The sequence below is a fragment of the Mytilus californianus genome, unplaced genomic scaffold, assembly GCF_021869535.1.
Source record: "Mytilus californianus isolate M0D057914Y unplaced genomic scaffold, xbMytCali1.0.p SCAF_1, whole genome shotgun sequence".
In the NCBI taxonomy this organism is placed as follows: Eukaryota; Metazoa; Mollusca; class Bivalvia; order Mytilida; family Mytilidae; genus Mytilus; species Mytilus californianus.
In genome coordinates this window covers 86,497,153-86,511,906 of record NW_026262581.1, presented here as the reverse complement: position 1 = coordinate 86,511,906, position 14,754 = coordinate 86,497,153, and the positions used below count along the sequence as shown (strand labels likewise).

The 14,754-nt window shown below is 30.8% G+C and overlaps 1 protein-coding gene and 1 long non-coding RNA gene across 4 annotated transcripts in view; one reads left to right on the top strand and one right to left on the bottom strand.

Moving 5' to 3' along the window:
- The first annotated feature begins 634 nt into the window (after positions 1-634).
- On the top strand, positions 635-3,754 carry LOC127725658 (uncharacterized). Its single transcript, XR_007993092.1, has 2 exons — positions 635-2,573; positions 3,207-3,754. It is a non-coding gene; the product is annotated as an uncharacterized LOC127725658 (long non-coding RNA).
- LOC127725540 (syntenin-1-like) overlaps positions 3,545-14,754 on the bottom strand; it is a 43,220-nt gene continuing 32,010 nt past the window's right edge. For all 3 annotated transcript variants that reach the window (XM_052232610.1, XM_052232597.1, XM_052232606.1), the window contains exons 3-8: positions 14,162-14,362; positions 13,440-13,610; positions 10,404-10,579; positions 9,084-9,255; positions 6,650-6,741; positions 3,545-4,732 (exon numbers count right to left, since the gene is read on the bottom strand). In XM_052232610.1, the coding sequence (XP_052088570.1) occupies positions 4,678-4,732; positions 6,650-6,741; positions 9,084-9,255; positions 10,404-10,579; positions 13,440-13,610; positions 14,162-14,362 (867 nt within the window). In that variant the 3' untranslated portion in view covers positions 3,545-4,677. The remainder of the gene's footprint in view (positions 4,733-6,649; positions 6,742-9,083; positions 9,256-10,403; positions 10,580-13,439; positions 13,611-14,161; positions 14,363-14,754) is intronic.

The window sequence follows — 14,754 nt, the reverse complement described above, 5'->3', positions numbered from 1 at the left end:
ACAATTTCAGAGAGATCCATACACTTGAACACAAGTTATTGTCTGGAAACTAGAAAAATGCTTATTTTTGGCCCCTTTTTGGCCCCTTATTCCTAAACGTTTAGGGCAATTACCCCCAAACTCAATTCCAGCTTTCCCTTTGTGATATGGAACCTTGTAGTATAATTTCAGAAAGATCCATACACTTACACACAAGTTATTGTCATGGAACTAGAAAAATGCTTGTTTTTTGCCCCTTTTTGGCCCCTAATTCCTAATATTTTGAGGCAATTACCCCCAAAATCAATCCCAGCATTCCCTGTGTGATATGGAACCTTGTGGTACAATGTCAGAGAGATCCATACACTAACACACAAGTTATGTCTGGAAGTTACAAAAATGCTTATTTTTGGCCCCTAATTCCTTAACTGTTGGTACCATAACCCCCAAAATCAATCCCAACCTTCCTTTTGTGGTATTGAACCTTATGGTAAAATTTCATAGAGATCCATTCACTTAAACTAAAGTTAGAGTGCGAAAACCAATGTGTCTTCGGACGACGCCGGACGATGCCAACGTCATACCAATATACGACCGCAAAATTTTTTGCGGTCGTATAAAAATAACTTTAAGATATTTAGGCATGATTGGGTTTTACAGAAAATTTTATTTGAATTTTGCTACTGTTGTTCAACCATTGACTCATCTTTTACGGAAAGATTCTAAATTCATCTTGAGTGAGAATTGTCAAAATGCTTTTGAAAATAGCAAATCACTTTTAGTAAATAGTCCAGTTTTGATCACTGACTACTACGATATCATCGCAGGAAAAGCAATACCTACTAGTATGTCTCGCCATCCGTTGCAGGCGAGACAAAAAATCAAGACCATATAGATAGGACTGAGAACTAATGAAAGACGTTTATTGCTGCCATGTTTTCATATGTTCCTGTCCTAATTCACAAGACCTATAAGTGGTTTTCACTGGAACATAGTGGTTTGTTATACTGTTTGTTTGTCTTTGTTAAATTCATTCATATCTTTTTTCTGCTCTCGTTGATTTACATTTGGCAAAACAATACAATGTAGTTTCTGTTTTATGATTGGTGACTTTATGTGTCCTCCAAATATATATTTTTGTTGTTCAGTAGCTTTCTAATTGATAATTATCCAACCTAGATGTTTAATGTACTTAGTCCAAGCAAATTTTCGTCAGTGGGTCTCATGGTAGCAAGCTCACCTGGGGCATTGGAATCAAACCTCAGCTTGGTCAAATAAAGATTTAAATTGGTATGGTCAGCTTCTTGACCAAGCAAGCCGCATATAGGATTAAGAGCATACACTTGTGACGTTTTCAACTTGGAATCAGAATAAAGTCAGAATAAAGTGTCTCAATTGGGTCTTTCTCTGAACTATTTATCGTGTGAGTTAGAACCAATTAATTGAATCAGTGTAGAAATAAATGTGGATAGTGTCCACATGTGGACACAGATGATGCCCCCACTTGCATATCATAAAGGTTATAAAGAGACATAACTGAAGAACAGTAAAAGTGACACTACCCAAATTTGAACTTGATCTGAGTTTTGTGGTAATAAGCATTGTGTGTAAGTCTCATAACATTTGGTTGAGGCTAACTTAAGTAGAGAACAGAAACTAAAAATTCAGCAATTTTTCTATTTGTAAACACACTTAACTCTAGAACGGTGGTGTATAAATTTTATAACATTTAGTTGAGACAAACTAAAAAATTCAGCAATTTTTATGTTTATAAAGGGACATAACTCAAGAATGGTAAAAGTGTCACCATCAAATTTCGTACTTAATCTGTACTATGTAGTAATAAGCATTCTGTATAAGTTTCATAACATTTGGTTGAGGCAAACTAAAGTTAGAAAACGGAAACAAAAAATTTGTACTTGATCTTAGTTTTGTGGTAATGAATATTGTGTATAGGTTTCATAATGTTTGGTTGGGGCAAACTTAAGTTACAGAATGGAAACTAAAAATTTTGCAATCTTTCGATTTATAAAGGGGCATAACTCAATAATGGTTAAAGTGACACTACCCAAATTCCAACTTGATCTGTGTTTTATCAGTGGAAGACAAAATTAAACATTGCATTGTATAAAGCATTGGTTGTAGTTGATTCAACTATAATCATGGACAAAGGAAGATAACTCCAATTTTAAAAATTACTTGATATTTAGAAGAAAATAAAAATTTTGCAATTTTTCCATTTATTAAGGGACATAACTCTAGAACGGTTAAATCGACGCCACAAAAATTCAAACTTGATCTGTGTTTTGTGGTAACAAGCATTGTGTATAAGTTTCATAACATTTGGTTGAGGCAAACTTAAGTTAGAGAACGGAAACTAAAAATTTTGCAATTTTTCCATTTATAAAGGGGCATAATTCTAGAATGGTCAAAGTGATGCCACCAAAATTCAAATTTGATCTGTGTTTTGTGGTAATAAGCATTGTGTATAAGTTTTGTAACATTTGGTTGAGGCAAACTTAAGTTAGAGAACAGAAACTAAAAATTTTGCAATTTTTCCATTTATAAAGGGGCATAACTCTAGAACGGTTAAAGTGACGCCATCAAATTTCGTCCTTAATCTGTACTATGTAGTAATAAGCATTCTGTATAAGTTTCATAACATTTGGTTGAGGCAAACTAAAGTTAGAAAACGGAAACAAAAAATTTGTACTTGATCTTAGTTTTGTGGTAATGAATATTGTGTATAGGTTTCATAATGTTTGGTTGGGGCAAACTTAAGTTACAGAATGGAAACTAAAAATTTTGCAATCTTTCGATTCATAAAGGGGCATAACTCAATAATGGTTAAAGTGACACTACCCAAATTCAACTTGATCTGTGTTTTATCAGTGGAAGTCAAAATTAAACATTGCATTGTATAAAGCAATGGTTGTAGTTGATTCAACTATAATCATGGACAAAGGAAGATAACTCCAATTTTAAAAATTACTTGATATTAAGAAGAAAATAAAAATTTTGCAATGTTTCCATTTATTAAGGGGCATAACTCTAGAACGGTTAAAGTGATGCCACCAAAATTCAAACTTGATCTGTGTTTTGTGGTAACAAGCATTGTGTATAAGTTTCATAACATTTGGTTGAGGCAAACTTAAGTTAGAGAACGGAAACTAAAAATTTTGCAATTTTTCCATTTATAAAGGGGCATAATTCTAGAACGGTTAAAGTGACGCCATCAAATTTCGTACTTAATCTGTACTATGTAGTAATAAACATTCTGTATAAGTTTCATAACATTTGGTTGAGGCAAACTCAAGTTAGAGAACGGAAACCAATTTTGGGACGTACGGACGGACGTACGTACATACAGACGGACAAGGGTAAAACTTAATGCCCCCACCGCTACGGCAGGGGCATAAAAAAAAACCAAATTATCCTTGAATTTGCAAGAAGCATTTACTGCTGAACATTATTCAGCCAGCAATGATTCAATGAAGTCCATCAAATAAATAAGAAAGAGAATAATAGTATTTTGAGACACACTGACAATTCATAAGCAATCATATCTTGTATTGAAATATTTAATATTAAATAACAAAGAATTAACAAAATATTATACCACCATTTCAGCGAATTATATCAAGAGTTTAAAAAAAGAACACTTGTGTTTTCTGCAAAGATATAAAAAAAAACATTTGACTGCAAACAGTGCTTCATACACCTAGCAAACTAAAATATAATTTTATGCTAGATTACATTTAAAGACATATATAAATGTTTTCTTTTCCAAAGGTTTTTAAACTAAAATATACTGATGTGTTGTAATTTATCAAAATGGTACAGACTTATTAAATGAGAATAACAAAATATTTACTGAAAATGATTGATGCAGTTACCATGAAATTATTTTTTTTTCACAATATGTTACACAAAACTATTTTGGTGAAATTTTGTTTTTAGAACAATGCAGAATGAACAATTAACACACACATATCTACAATACTATATAACACCTAACTGTTCAAGTGACATTAGGATAACATCAAAATAATTACATTCATTAAACACATGATTTACAGCTGGATAATAAATTACATGGTAGTTTTTACATTATTTTTAATCATGGTTTTCATGCAGAAGTAAATTAAAAGTTGTCAAAAATATTCCAACTACTTTGCTGCAAACAATTTGTGCTCCCATAGCCATAAAATAGAAAGAGAGGTAAAAATGAAGACAACAACACTAATTGCAATCAAATTAATAATGTGACAATATTTTTATCACATTTTGTTTGAAAATCATGCTTTTATATATTTTTCTATAAAATTCAATTTTAAAAGTATAAATATACTAATATACAGGAAATTACAAAATAAACATTTGTTTGGAGGGAAATAATGTTTTAAAGTTAAAAGAAACATTTATATTTCACAGATTCCCTGTTTTGCAATGACCTTATAAAGTACAAGTCAGACTAGTGAAAAAGTAATCACAAACATAAAATTCCCTACTGACAACAGAATAGATTTAACAGAGTTTTGTGGATTTCTTTAGGTTTAATTTTGATTTCTATCACAGAATTTTGTTAGCCTTTGGGTCCACAACTACCTCATAATAAGACTGTTTTTAATATAAAGACATATTAATAACAGGCCATGCTCTATACATATTGGTCTACGTCTATGTTTTACATGTTATTTACACATCTGGAATGCTGTGATCCATCAATTTCTTCACAATGCTGTTACCCATGCTATAAAATAAATAACTTATTCTGTTTAATATAACTTGATAACATCTTCATACATATAAAGGTACATTGATATACATAGTCTGAATTGAAAGATTTAAGTTCCAGAATTTCTGCATATAATTATCTAAATTAAAGAGTAATTTATCTAGTCCTTTTTCCTAATTTATGACATCAAGGATTACCACCACCTTTTTACTTGATATAAGCATCATAATAGAAGGCATTAGTTGAGCAGGAACAACTTATCTCTCCAGGGTTAATAAGTTCAATCCCAGTTTTGGTGTGGTTCCTGTTATTTAACCTATAGTTTTCTGTGTATAGTGTTCTTTTGTATGCTACTGTGAAAGTACTATTATTTGTGGGTTTTGAGCAAAAGTTACATGTTCGTGGGTTCTTAAATTCATGGATTTTAGTTTTCTGAAAAAAAATTGAGTGAAGAATTTGAAGCCATCACAAAACAAAGATTTTTGAGAATAGTCATATGTTGTTTTATAATAATTTGTAGGACATAGGTTCATTTTCACTTAGTTGATCGTCTTTCATTACTGACAACATTCATCATTTTGTTATGAAATAATTGCTTTTGGAGAAAACAGATTTATCTATGCTTACAAATTGTCTCGATTGAAAGTAATTGCAAAGTAATCATTTCAATTGTTGCACACTTGTCATCATAAGTTATGACACTGATTAACCAGAGATCAAATGATCAACAGATAAACGATCATCAAAAGTGTTAATTGGGCAATTAACATGTTACTTAAAGAAAACGGTTACTTTAAAAATGCTACAAATGTACTTTGAATTATGGAATTAATTCTTATAAAATAAAAAAGCAAGCCCAATATGAAATGGGTTTTTTTCCTATGAAAATTATGACGAGATACAATAAACACTCCATCATCGCATATCATCACCGGAAGTCTGACTTTCATCAATTAAAACTATTTTTTCATGAGAGTTATAGGTTTAAGTTTTTAAAAGATTAAATGGGTAAAATCCTGTCTGAAGCTGTATATATATTTCATAGTGCATTTGCTGATATTCGAAGATTCTCTAGATCATATGCCCGTATTCGTGTAGTCAAAATTACATGGGGATCTTTCCATGTTTTGATTTAGACAACAGTTATTATATTTTGTTGGATACTTAAATTCGTGGATAAAGCATTCCACGAAAACCACGAATATTGGTACCCCACGAATAAAAGTACTTTCACAGTATTTTTTCTTTTTTTTCCATGGTGTTGTCTATTTTTCTTCAACTTTTTTTATGCCCATACCCTTTTATTTCATTTCTATAATACAACTTTAACACATCAATTATCAGATACACAAGGATGCCAAGTTCTACTTCCAAGACACAGTTAAAATGTATGCTTTTGTTAATTAATGTTATTTTTATGTCAATCTCATATAAATACAGATCCTGTGGCCAAGCTTTGCTTACAAGGATCAGAAAACGCTCCATTCTACTTTCTGTTTAAAAGGCCTTTCAGGAATCCTCTTGCTTTGTTGAATTAATACACACCTTCAAAAATTTGAAGGCTGGAATTTCATTGGCTGATTACCAGAGCATAAAGTAAAATGGAGTGTTTTCAGATTCTGTAGGCAAAACTTAGACACAGGATCTATACATTAATCAGATGGTTTTTATGTTTTCTTATCATTTCAATGCAGATGTACATAAACAAATATCCATGTGGCCTTGTGGTTTATTTCTACATAAGAGATGAATGAGGATCCTCACCTTTATAGATGAAATAGTCATTTCCTAGCAATCTCAAAAATGTATGGAATGATCATAATAATTATTTCATAGTGTACATCTAAAGAATTCCACAATATGTTATTCTTAACTTTAAACTTCCATATCTCTAGAAGTATATATGGACTTCAGATGAATAGAAAAACTTACCATTTAACTATATGTTCATATAAGAATGATGGCATAAGTGTTATTGTGATAGTTCTACCACCAGCATCGATGATTTCTGAGATTTTGTCATCCTAAAAAATAGATACAGGTAAAGGTAAATATAACTAGAAATAAATACCTGTATCTTAAAATAAAGCATATGAACCTAACTTTATGTTTCTATAATTTTGATTTATTATATTATCAATTATATACAAAAATACTTCATTCATGTTTTCTATTTTTTTATTTCAGATGTATAACAACCATAAGAAATAAAATAAATTGCTTCGCCAAATGCAGCTGGATACGACCCCAGAGGTCCAACCTTGAACAGTTGGGGCAAAAATGGACACAATATTCGCGCTTGATACAGGTCTGAATTTGGATTGTAATTCAATATTTGACACATAATAGATTTCTGACACAGAATAACTGTAGTCAAAGAACTTAGAATTGGTTATATGATTTGAATTTATATTCAATTTTTTTGCTTTTGTTCAATACACTATGCTGTTGTGAATTGACCTCCCTCCCCCCCAAGAAATTTTCTTTTTTACTGAAATCTTGAGAAAAAATTGTCCCCCCACCAATTTTTTGTTTACCCCCCCCCCCCCCCCCCCCCCCCAATTTTTTTTTAACCTCCCCCCACCCTTTTTCCCAAAAAAAATTCTTTCCCTCAAGACATGGTTATAATCTCAATTCAAACTTCCAATGGAGTTTGCAACCATAATAACCCATTTACATCATAAAAGTCTTAAAATAGAAAATGACATACATAATCATAGCTAAAATTAATTTACCTTAATCAGCATTTTTAAAATTATTAAAATAGTAACTTCTGAAAAATGAATTGACAGCTAATCACCTCAGGACAATACAACATTTCTTTATACATAATTTAAAAGCAGTGTAAGGGAGGTAATTCAAAGTTGTGTTTGAATTACCTCCCTTACACTGTAATTTGTACTTAAGTAATTGTCCATTAACCAGGACACCAAGGCTTCCAAAACGGTCATATATTCCGGACATTTGTTTAATGTCCGGTAAAAGTCCGGCTGGGCAAAGCATGAAACGGTCATCTACTTTTTAGTTTTCAAGGCTTTCTTAAGAGACAGTCATTTTAACATAATTCGCTATCTTTTTGACAAAACCGTTTGCCTTTAACAGCCACACATTTGCGGTCATAAAAGTGACATGATCATTAAGTACTATCAAAACAACCCCTACTTTAATACCTTCTCATTTTAATCAAGGCTAATTAGTTGTTGAACAGCTGAAATTTACCTGTTCAGGTGACAGGTATTGAGTAAACTATTTTGAACCGGACATTGATCAGTCTATTTAGAAATATTTTCTTACATTTCAGTGGTTTGCATCTAATTAATTTAGTCAAAAAGATTTAAATTATCAGAAATACGTTTACAAATATGATTTGATGAAAAAATTAAAAAGGTGAAAATGAAAAATCGTCATAACCAAGTTGTTTGAACAAGAGACATGTCTCTGTTTGAACTAGTATACATGTGCGCATGTGCGCAGGTGTGAAATTAACTTATGCATTCTAATTTCTTAAAAAAATGCTTAAATTGTCATTGATACCTTTATCTCACGTTTATTTCGAATATTTTCTTGAAGAAATAACGTAGAAAGAGCTACTTACACTCATTCATGCGTTGCAAACGTACACGGAATTTACGTATCCGTCTCTGGTCCATGTTTAACCATTGTCAAGATAACATCCAGTATTAGATTTAAAACGAAAGTAAAGTTTTTGACAACGTTATTTTGCACAAATAAAGAGTCTAAGGCAGATATAAGTACGCTGATGTTGCACACTTCGAATGATGCACTGCCAATTTAACAGTTTACGTCAGAACTTCGAATTTGAATGAAAGACAGTTTAATATCGTTTTTTTCAATGTCAATCATTGGGATGGTCAACTCAGCAACTGATTACCATAATTGCCTTTTGTTTATTTAGTCTTAAGGGATTAAAATCGGGATAATATATAAAATGTCCGGCTGGCTAAAAATAATTTTGGAAGCCCTGCAGGACACCCTTGTTTTTCCTCACTTGTTTGCCCCCAAAGCCAATTCTAACCATCCCTTTGTGGTATGGAAACTTGTGGTATAATTTCAGAGAGATCCACACACTGTTCCACAAGTTATTGTCATGAAACTAGAAAAATGCTTATTTGGGCCCCTTTTTGGCCCCTAATTCCTAAACTGTCGGGACCATAACTCCCAAAATCAATCCCTACCTTCCTTTTGTGGTTATAAACCTTATGTTTTAATTTCATAGATTTCTATTTACTAATACTAAAGTTATTGTCCGGAAACCAAATGTCTTCGGACGACGCTAATGACGATGTGATACCAATATACGACCGCAAAAAATAAAAATAGATAAAGTATAGAAGGTTTCACATACCTTTAAACCAACAACATTCTGGCCTCCAACTTCAATCAGATGATGGTCTGTTAACACACCATTTCTTGCTGCTGAAGAGTCTTTGACAATGGATTTAATTTTTCCATCTTTAAATACAAAACCAATGTACCCTGCACTGTCTTTTTGCATTGTTATTGTTCTTTCAAATGGTCTGAAAATATATATGTAATGTGAAATTTTGAACAAAATGTTTATGCAAGTAATAATATTTCTTATTTATTAAAATATTATTTTTCTTTGCCTAATAAGAAAGATTATTTGGTTTTAAACATTTATATAATTCTTTTGCCCCCTTTTTCTAATTGTTGAAAAAACACTAAAGTGAGTTCTACAGTTGTATTCAGATGTAACTTATGATAACATCTTTGTATTCAAGTCTGTTCTTTTTCTAAATTATATCATTTGTATTTGTAGACTGTGATTCAAGGATTGTGATGAGGTGTTGGACTTTGTTTATATTACTTAAAACTGCTTTGGTGTCCCTCAATCCAAAAAAGTCTTCATTTGTTTTAATTTGAAGTTATCAGAAAAATATTATGTTCCCAAGAGCATAGCAATGGAGAACATAAAATAGAATCATCTTAATGATTTGTAACTCAAGCATTTCAACAGTATCAGAAATTGTTTATTGCAACCCTCCATCAGTGGGAGCCTTTCATTAGAAAATTTGAACATTTCCTTATGAAAAACTGAGTCTTAAAAGGACTCTGGACAAAAAAATCTCCAAATTTCTCGCTCTTTCCCCATTATTTCACTTAAATACAAATATATATTAACAATGTAATGTCAAACACTGTTTGTTCACCTAATATTAAATGCACAAGCTTCCAGACATGTTGTTCAAACTATTTTATTCCCTTATCATTCAATTCATTGAAATGCTGTTTGTAAGTTATAAATTGTGTAAGATTTAGTAAAGAAATAAAGAAAAGATGAAAAATAAAATGAAAAAGTTCTTCAGCATGGCAAATTTCACTCAAGAATATTTTCCTCATTAAATATCTCCCACTTTGGAGGTAAGAAAATTTGGAACTTATGATAAGAAATGAATGTTTGCTCCAATTAAAATTTCTGTTTTCTGTTCATTTTGAGATTTTAATAAAATCATAATAAATCCATAAAATTATATATATAATCAAAAAACCAATATCACAGATGTAATAAAATTCAAATACAAGAAGGAAAACCAAAGCAAAAAGTTGAATATGATCATCTATGAAATTATTTTAAAAAGTAGCAGAATCTGTCAAGTAAATACTTAATTTTGTAAAAGTGCTGATAGAATGTCCAGTATATTACCTGTCTCTTATAGCAAATGTAATTCTGTCAGGATTTGCTTTTTTCAGGAATTCATGTGCTTTATCTGTATTCCACCCAGCTACATTCTGTCCATTGATCTGTAAAATCTGGTCCCCAAACCTTAATCCTGCTAAAGCTGCTGGCAAATTATTTTGTACAAGAGCAACAAACAAACCCTGAAAAAAATATGATTCACTTCAGTACAGTATTCTTAAATAAAAGAAGAATGTGTCGGAGGACATGAATGCCTGCCGCTCAAGCTTCAAACAAACGAAAATGGGACGGACAGACGGAAGGTCAAGGGTAACACTTAATGCCCCTGTCACCTACTGCAGGGGCATAAAAATTGTTCATAAAAGTGAATGCAACTATAAACAATAAACTGCTTAGCTTCAGCTGGATAGGCCCGCAGAGGTCCAACCCTGAACAGTTGGGGCAAAAATGGAAGCAATATTCAAGCTTGATACAGGTCTGAATTTGGATTGTAATTAAATATTTGACATATTATAGGTTTCTGAATAAATGTAGTCAAAAACTTGAAATTGGTTATATGAATTGAATTTATATTCATTTAAAGATTTCTTGCTGTTGTGCAATACACTGTGCTGTTGCGCAATACTTAGTAAATCTGTTGTCAGACTATAAACAAACAATAACTTCTCAATGTTATATCAGAAATTCATAAAAAAACTAAAGGGAGGTTATCTTAATAGATATAAATCAGTCATCAAAGTTTAATGAAAACTGCTATAAGCACTTTAAGGATATTGTCCAAAAACTTGAAAATCAACCCTTTTTTTAGGAATAAAATCTTATAACTCAGAAACGTAAAATCTTAAATTTATAAAAATCAAAAGGGAGCTTACAACAATAGATATAAACAATTTACCAAAGTTTCATAAAAAATGCTGAAAACATTTTTGAGTTATTGTCCGAAAACTGGAAAATCCCCCTTTTTGTAATGAATATAACCCCATAAATCCGAAACGTATAGTCTAAAATTTAAAAAAATCAAAAGGGAGCTCATGTCCATAGAAATAAACAATTCACCAAAGTTTCTTGCAAATGGGTGAAATTGTTTTTGAGTTATTGTCCACAAACTGGAAAATCCCTCCTTCTTAATGAATAAAACCCCAAAACTCGGAAACAGTAAATCCTAAATTTATAAAAAACGAAAGGGAGCTCACGTCAATAGATATTAACAATTCAACAAAGTTTCATGCATATTGGTTAAAGGGTTTTTGAGTTAATGTCTGACATGTTGACGACGGACGGACAGACGGTCAACAGTATACCATAATACGTCCCGTAAACAGGCGTATAAAAAGTATTGTTGAAATAATCTTGTATCCTCAAATATGATCAAATGGAGGTAAAGCTACTACTGCTCAACCATTATACTACTATTTTATAAATAGGGATTCTTGTACTGACCATAACTAGATTTTTTTGCAGACTGTTTATTTATATATTTGCTATTTAAAAATCTTTGTAATAATTTATTGGAAAGCCCCAATGGTTAGAAATAATTTGAGTTTATTTCATGTGATTGCAGAAACATTTTACAGTAAAATTGATTCCTATCTTGTCACATTCTTTACATTTATAAAAATAAAATATCCAAATGCTAAGTGCATTACTAGAATCAGCATATCAAAGAACCCCAAGAATTCAATTTTTGATGAAATACTTCTTAGTTAAACCATTTCTGTTCAAATGGTAACAACTTAAACTTTATTTCCATGAACTAATCATGTTAATCTATAATTAAATATGATTTAACCATAGACTCTAAAATTAGATATGATGTAAAGATTTATGATGTTATATTTATTTTTAAATTATAATCAAATATAAATAATAGTTTTCTAATAAATCTGTCACTCCAATTATAATTGGGTGATTGCATTGAAAATTACCAGATGTGTGTTATCTTATCACTTAGTGTATAAATCAAAATCAAACTTTATATATATAGTTGATAGTTCCCAATATTTTTTCTTTCATTTGTAACATACTAATATAGGTCTGCAACTTATATTATCTTAATTTTAACTTTTAACTTATAAATAATAGATTATTATCTAATGAATTTTCAAATCTGGAACCCCACACAGGATCAAGTAAAAATTAAAATTAACAGACACAACAAAACAATTGTATACATATATCACTCAGAAAATTAGTTTTTACAGAATAACAAACATACCATAAAATTCTTCAAACAATTTACCAAAGAAAATAAAAATTAATAATGAAAATCATGCTTGCAAATTGAAGGGTTATTTCCCCTTGAACAGAACTATGGTTTAACCTTTTAACAAAGTACTCTAACATTAGGTACATAATTATTTTTAATGTAATTAACTTCAAAATGTCTATCTCTTAAAAACATATAAAACTTATCTGTAATTATCTTCAAAGTGTCTAATAATGAACAGTAAATTTCAACCTTCATTTATACAGTCCTACTAGTAAATTTCAAACTTTATATATACAGTCCTACAGATCTTATCAGGAAACAGAAAATTTTCAAATAAATCTGTTACTCCAATTATAATTGTGAGATAAGACTTTTACCATATGCTTTACCTTAGTCATAATATGATAACAAGAGAGAAAAGTATTTAAAAATACCAATTTTGGATATTAAAAATGGCGATAACTCAAAAAGGAGAAATACTAACATCTTGAAAATTGAACTCAACCTTCATTAAGTCCCAGGAAACAACATATTAAAATTTGAAAAAAAATTGTCAAAGCGTATTCATGTTATTGTGGAGACACTGTTTGGCACCCGCCCCGAAAAAATTAATAACCGATATTTCCTTCGTAAATCCGGTTAAAAATGCAAAATTTACATAAGAATCTGGTTTTACCAAATTCAAATACAAAATAATTCTATTACTGAGATAATTATTTGATCGAAAACTTTTTAGTATTCATGTAACTAGTATGCAGCTGAAAAATAGAAAACTTAAATGTTCATTTAATAAATTTTTTTGTGATTTTGTATTTTTCTGATAAATAGCTTACACTGTTAATATGACGTAATCTTAGACCTATTTTGCCTTCACTATCCTTGCATGCTACTAGTTCCTTAACACCTCCTTTGATTTCAGCTCTCACTAAACCTTTGTTTCCTTGTCCAGTTATTGGAGCAATCATAGACTGACTAGGACTTGGTGTAGTAGCTATCTGCATATTCTGAAACATTTATTACACACAATTATACAATTGATTTTCCAATCAAAATAAGATTAAAACATTGACTCCAAATAGTTTTCATTCTTTTGAACTCATAATCTTATTCCTTGAGAGAATATTTTATTGTTGATAGATCTTTAGCAGTCTCTATTAATCTATTCACAGCTTGTCTTGACATGGTAGTGCTTCCAGCAGCTTTCCAAAATAGAAAATGGATAGGAATTTAACTAAAATATACCATTATTGTTTCATATTTTATGTAAAAAAAAAAATAGCTCAAATAATCTTAGTAAAAGATGAATCACAGTACCGATCAGAACCGAAAGCAGGGCATAATAAAATATGATGGAAAAGGATATAGTGCTATAAACTTTCAATGTCTCAAAAGGTAAGCAAAATACAAATAGTACAATGTACAAAGATTGAAAAAATTAATATTGAAAGTTAGTCCTCCATTTCATTTTAGGCTAAATAACTATTTATTTCACAACTTTTTAAATAGAAATGTAAATTATGAAAAAAGATATCAGTTTTAGGGATTAAAAACTTACATGTGCTACCACTGGCATGTTTTGTTCAACAAACTGTGGCGTGAGATTTAATCCCATGTATTCTCCCAGTGATGGATATAGAGATGAACCACTCTGCTGTGGGTAGGGAGCTGCTGTTCCTTGTTGTGGGTAGGAAGCTGGTGCCCCTTGTTGTGGGTATGTGATTGGTTGACTTGCAGCTGACTCATACTGATGCTGAGCCTTAAATATAAAAGATAAATTTTACTTGTTGTTGGCATTTTCTTAATTATAAACAAAGTACATTTTACACATAAATTGGTACACAGCAATTTTACATGACGTACACTAAAAAGGTATTAATATATAAGAACCTTAGTGAGCACGCTCACATACCCCACGTCCCCACATTGTCATTGGAGAAATTAAATAAGTGTAACAAAAAAAAATTGTATAAGAAAAAATATTGAATAATAATTTCCTGTCAATATGCACATCTACATAGAATGTCCTTCTTATCTACAAAATTTCATGAAATTCTGTTGTGTGGTTTCAGAAGAGTGGAGATGACAAACTGTTGCAGAAGTACATTGAAGCAAATAAGTTCAAAGGGGCGTAACTCCAAGAAAAAAAAT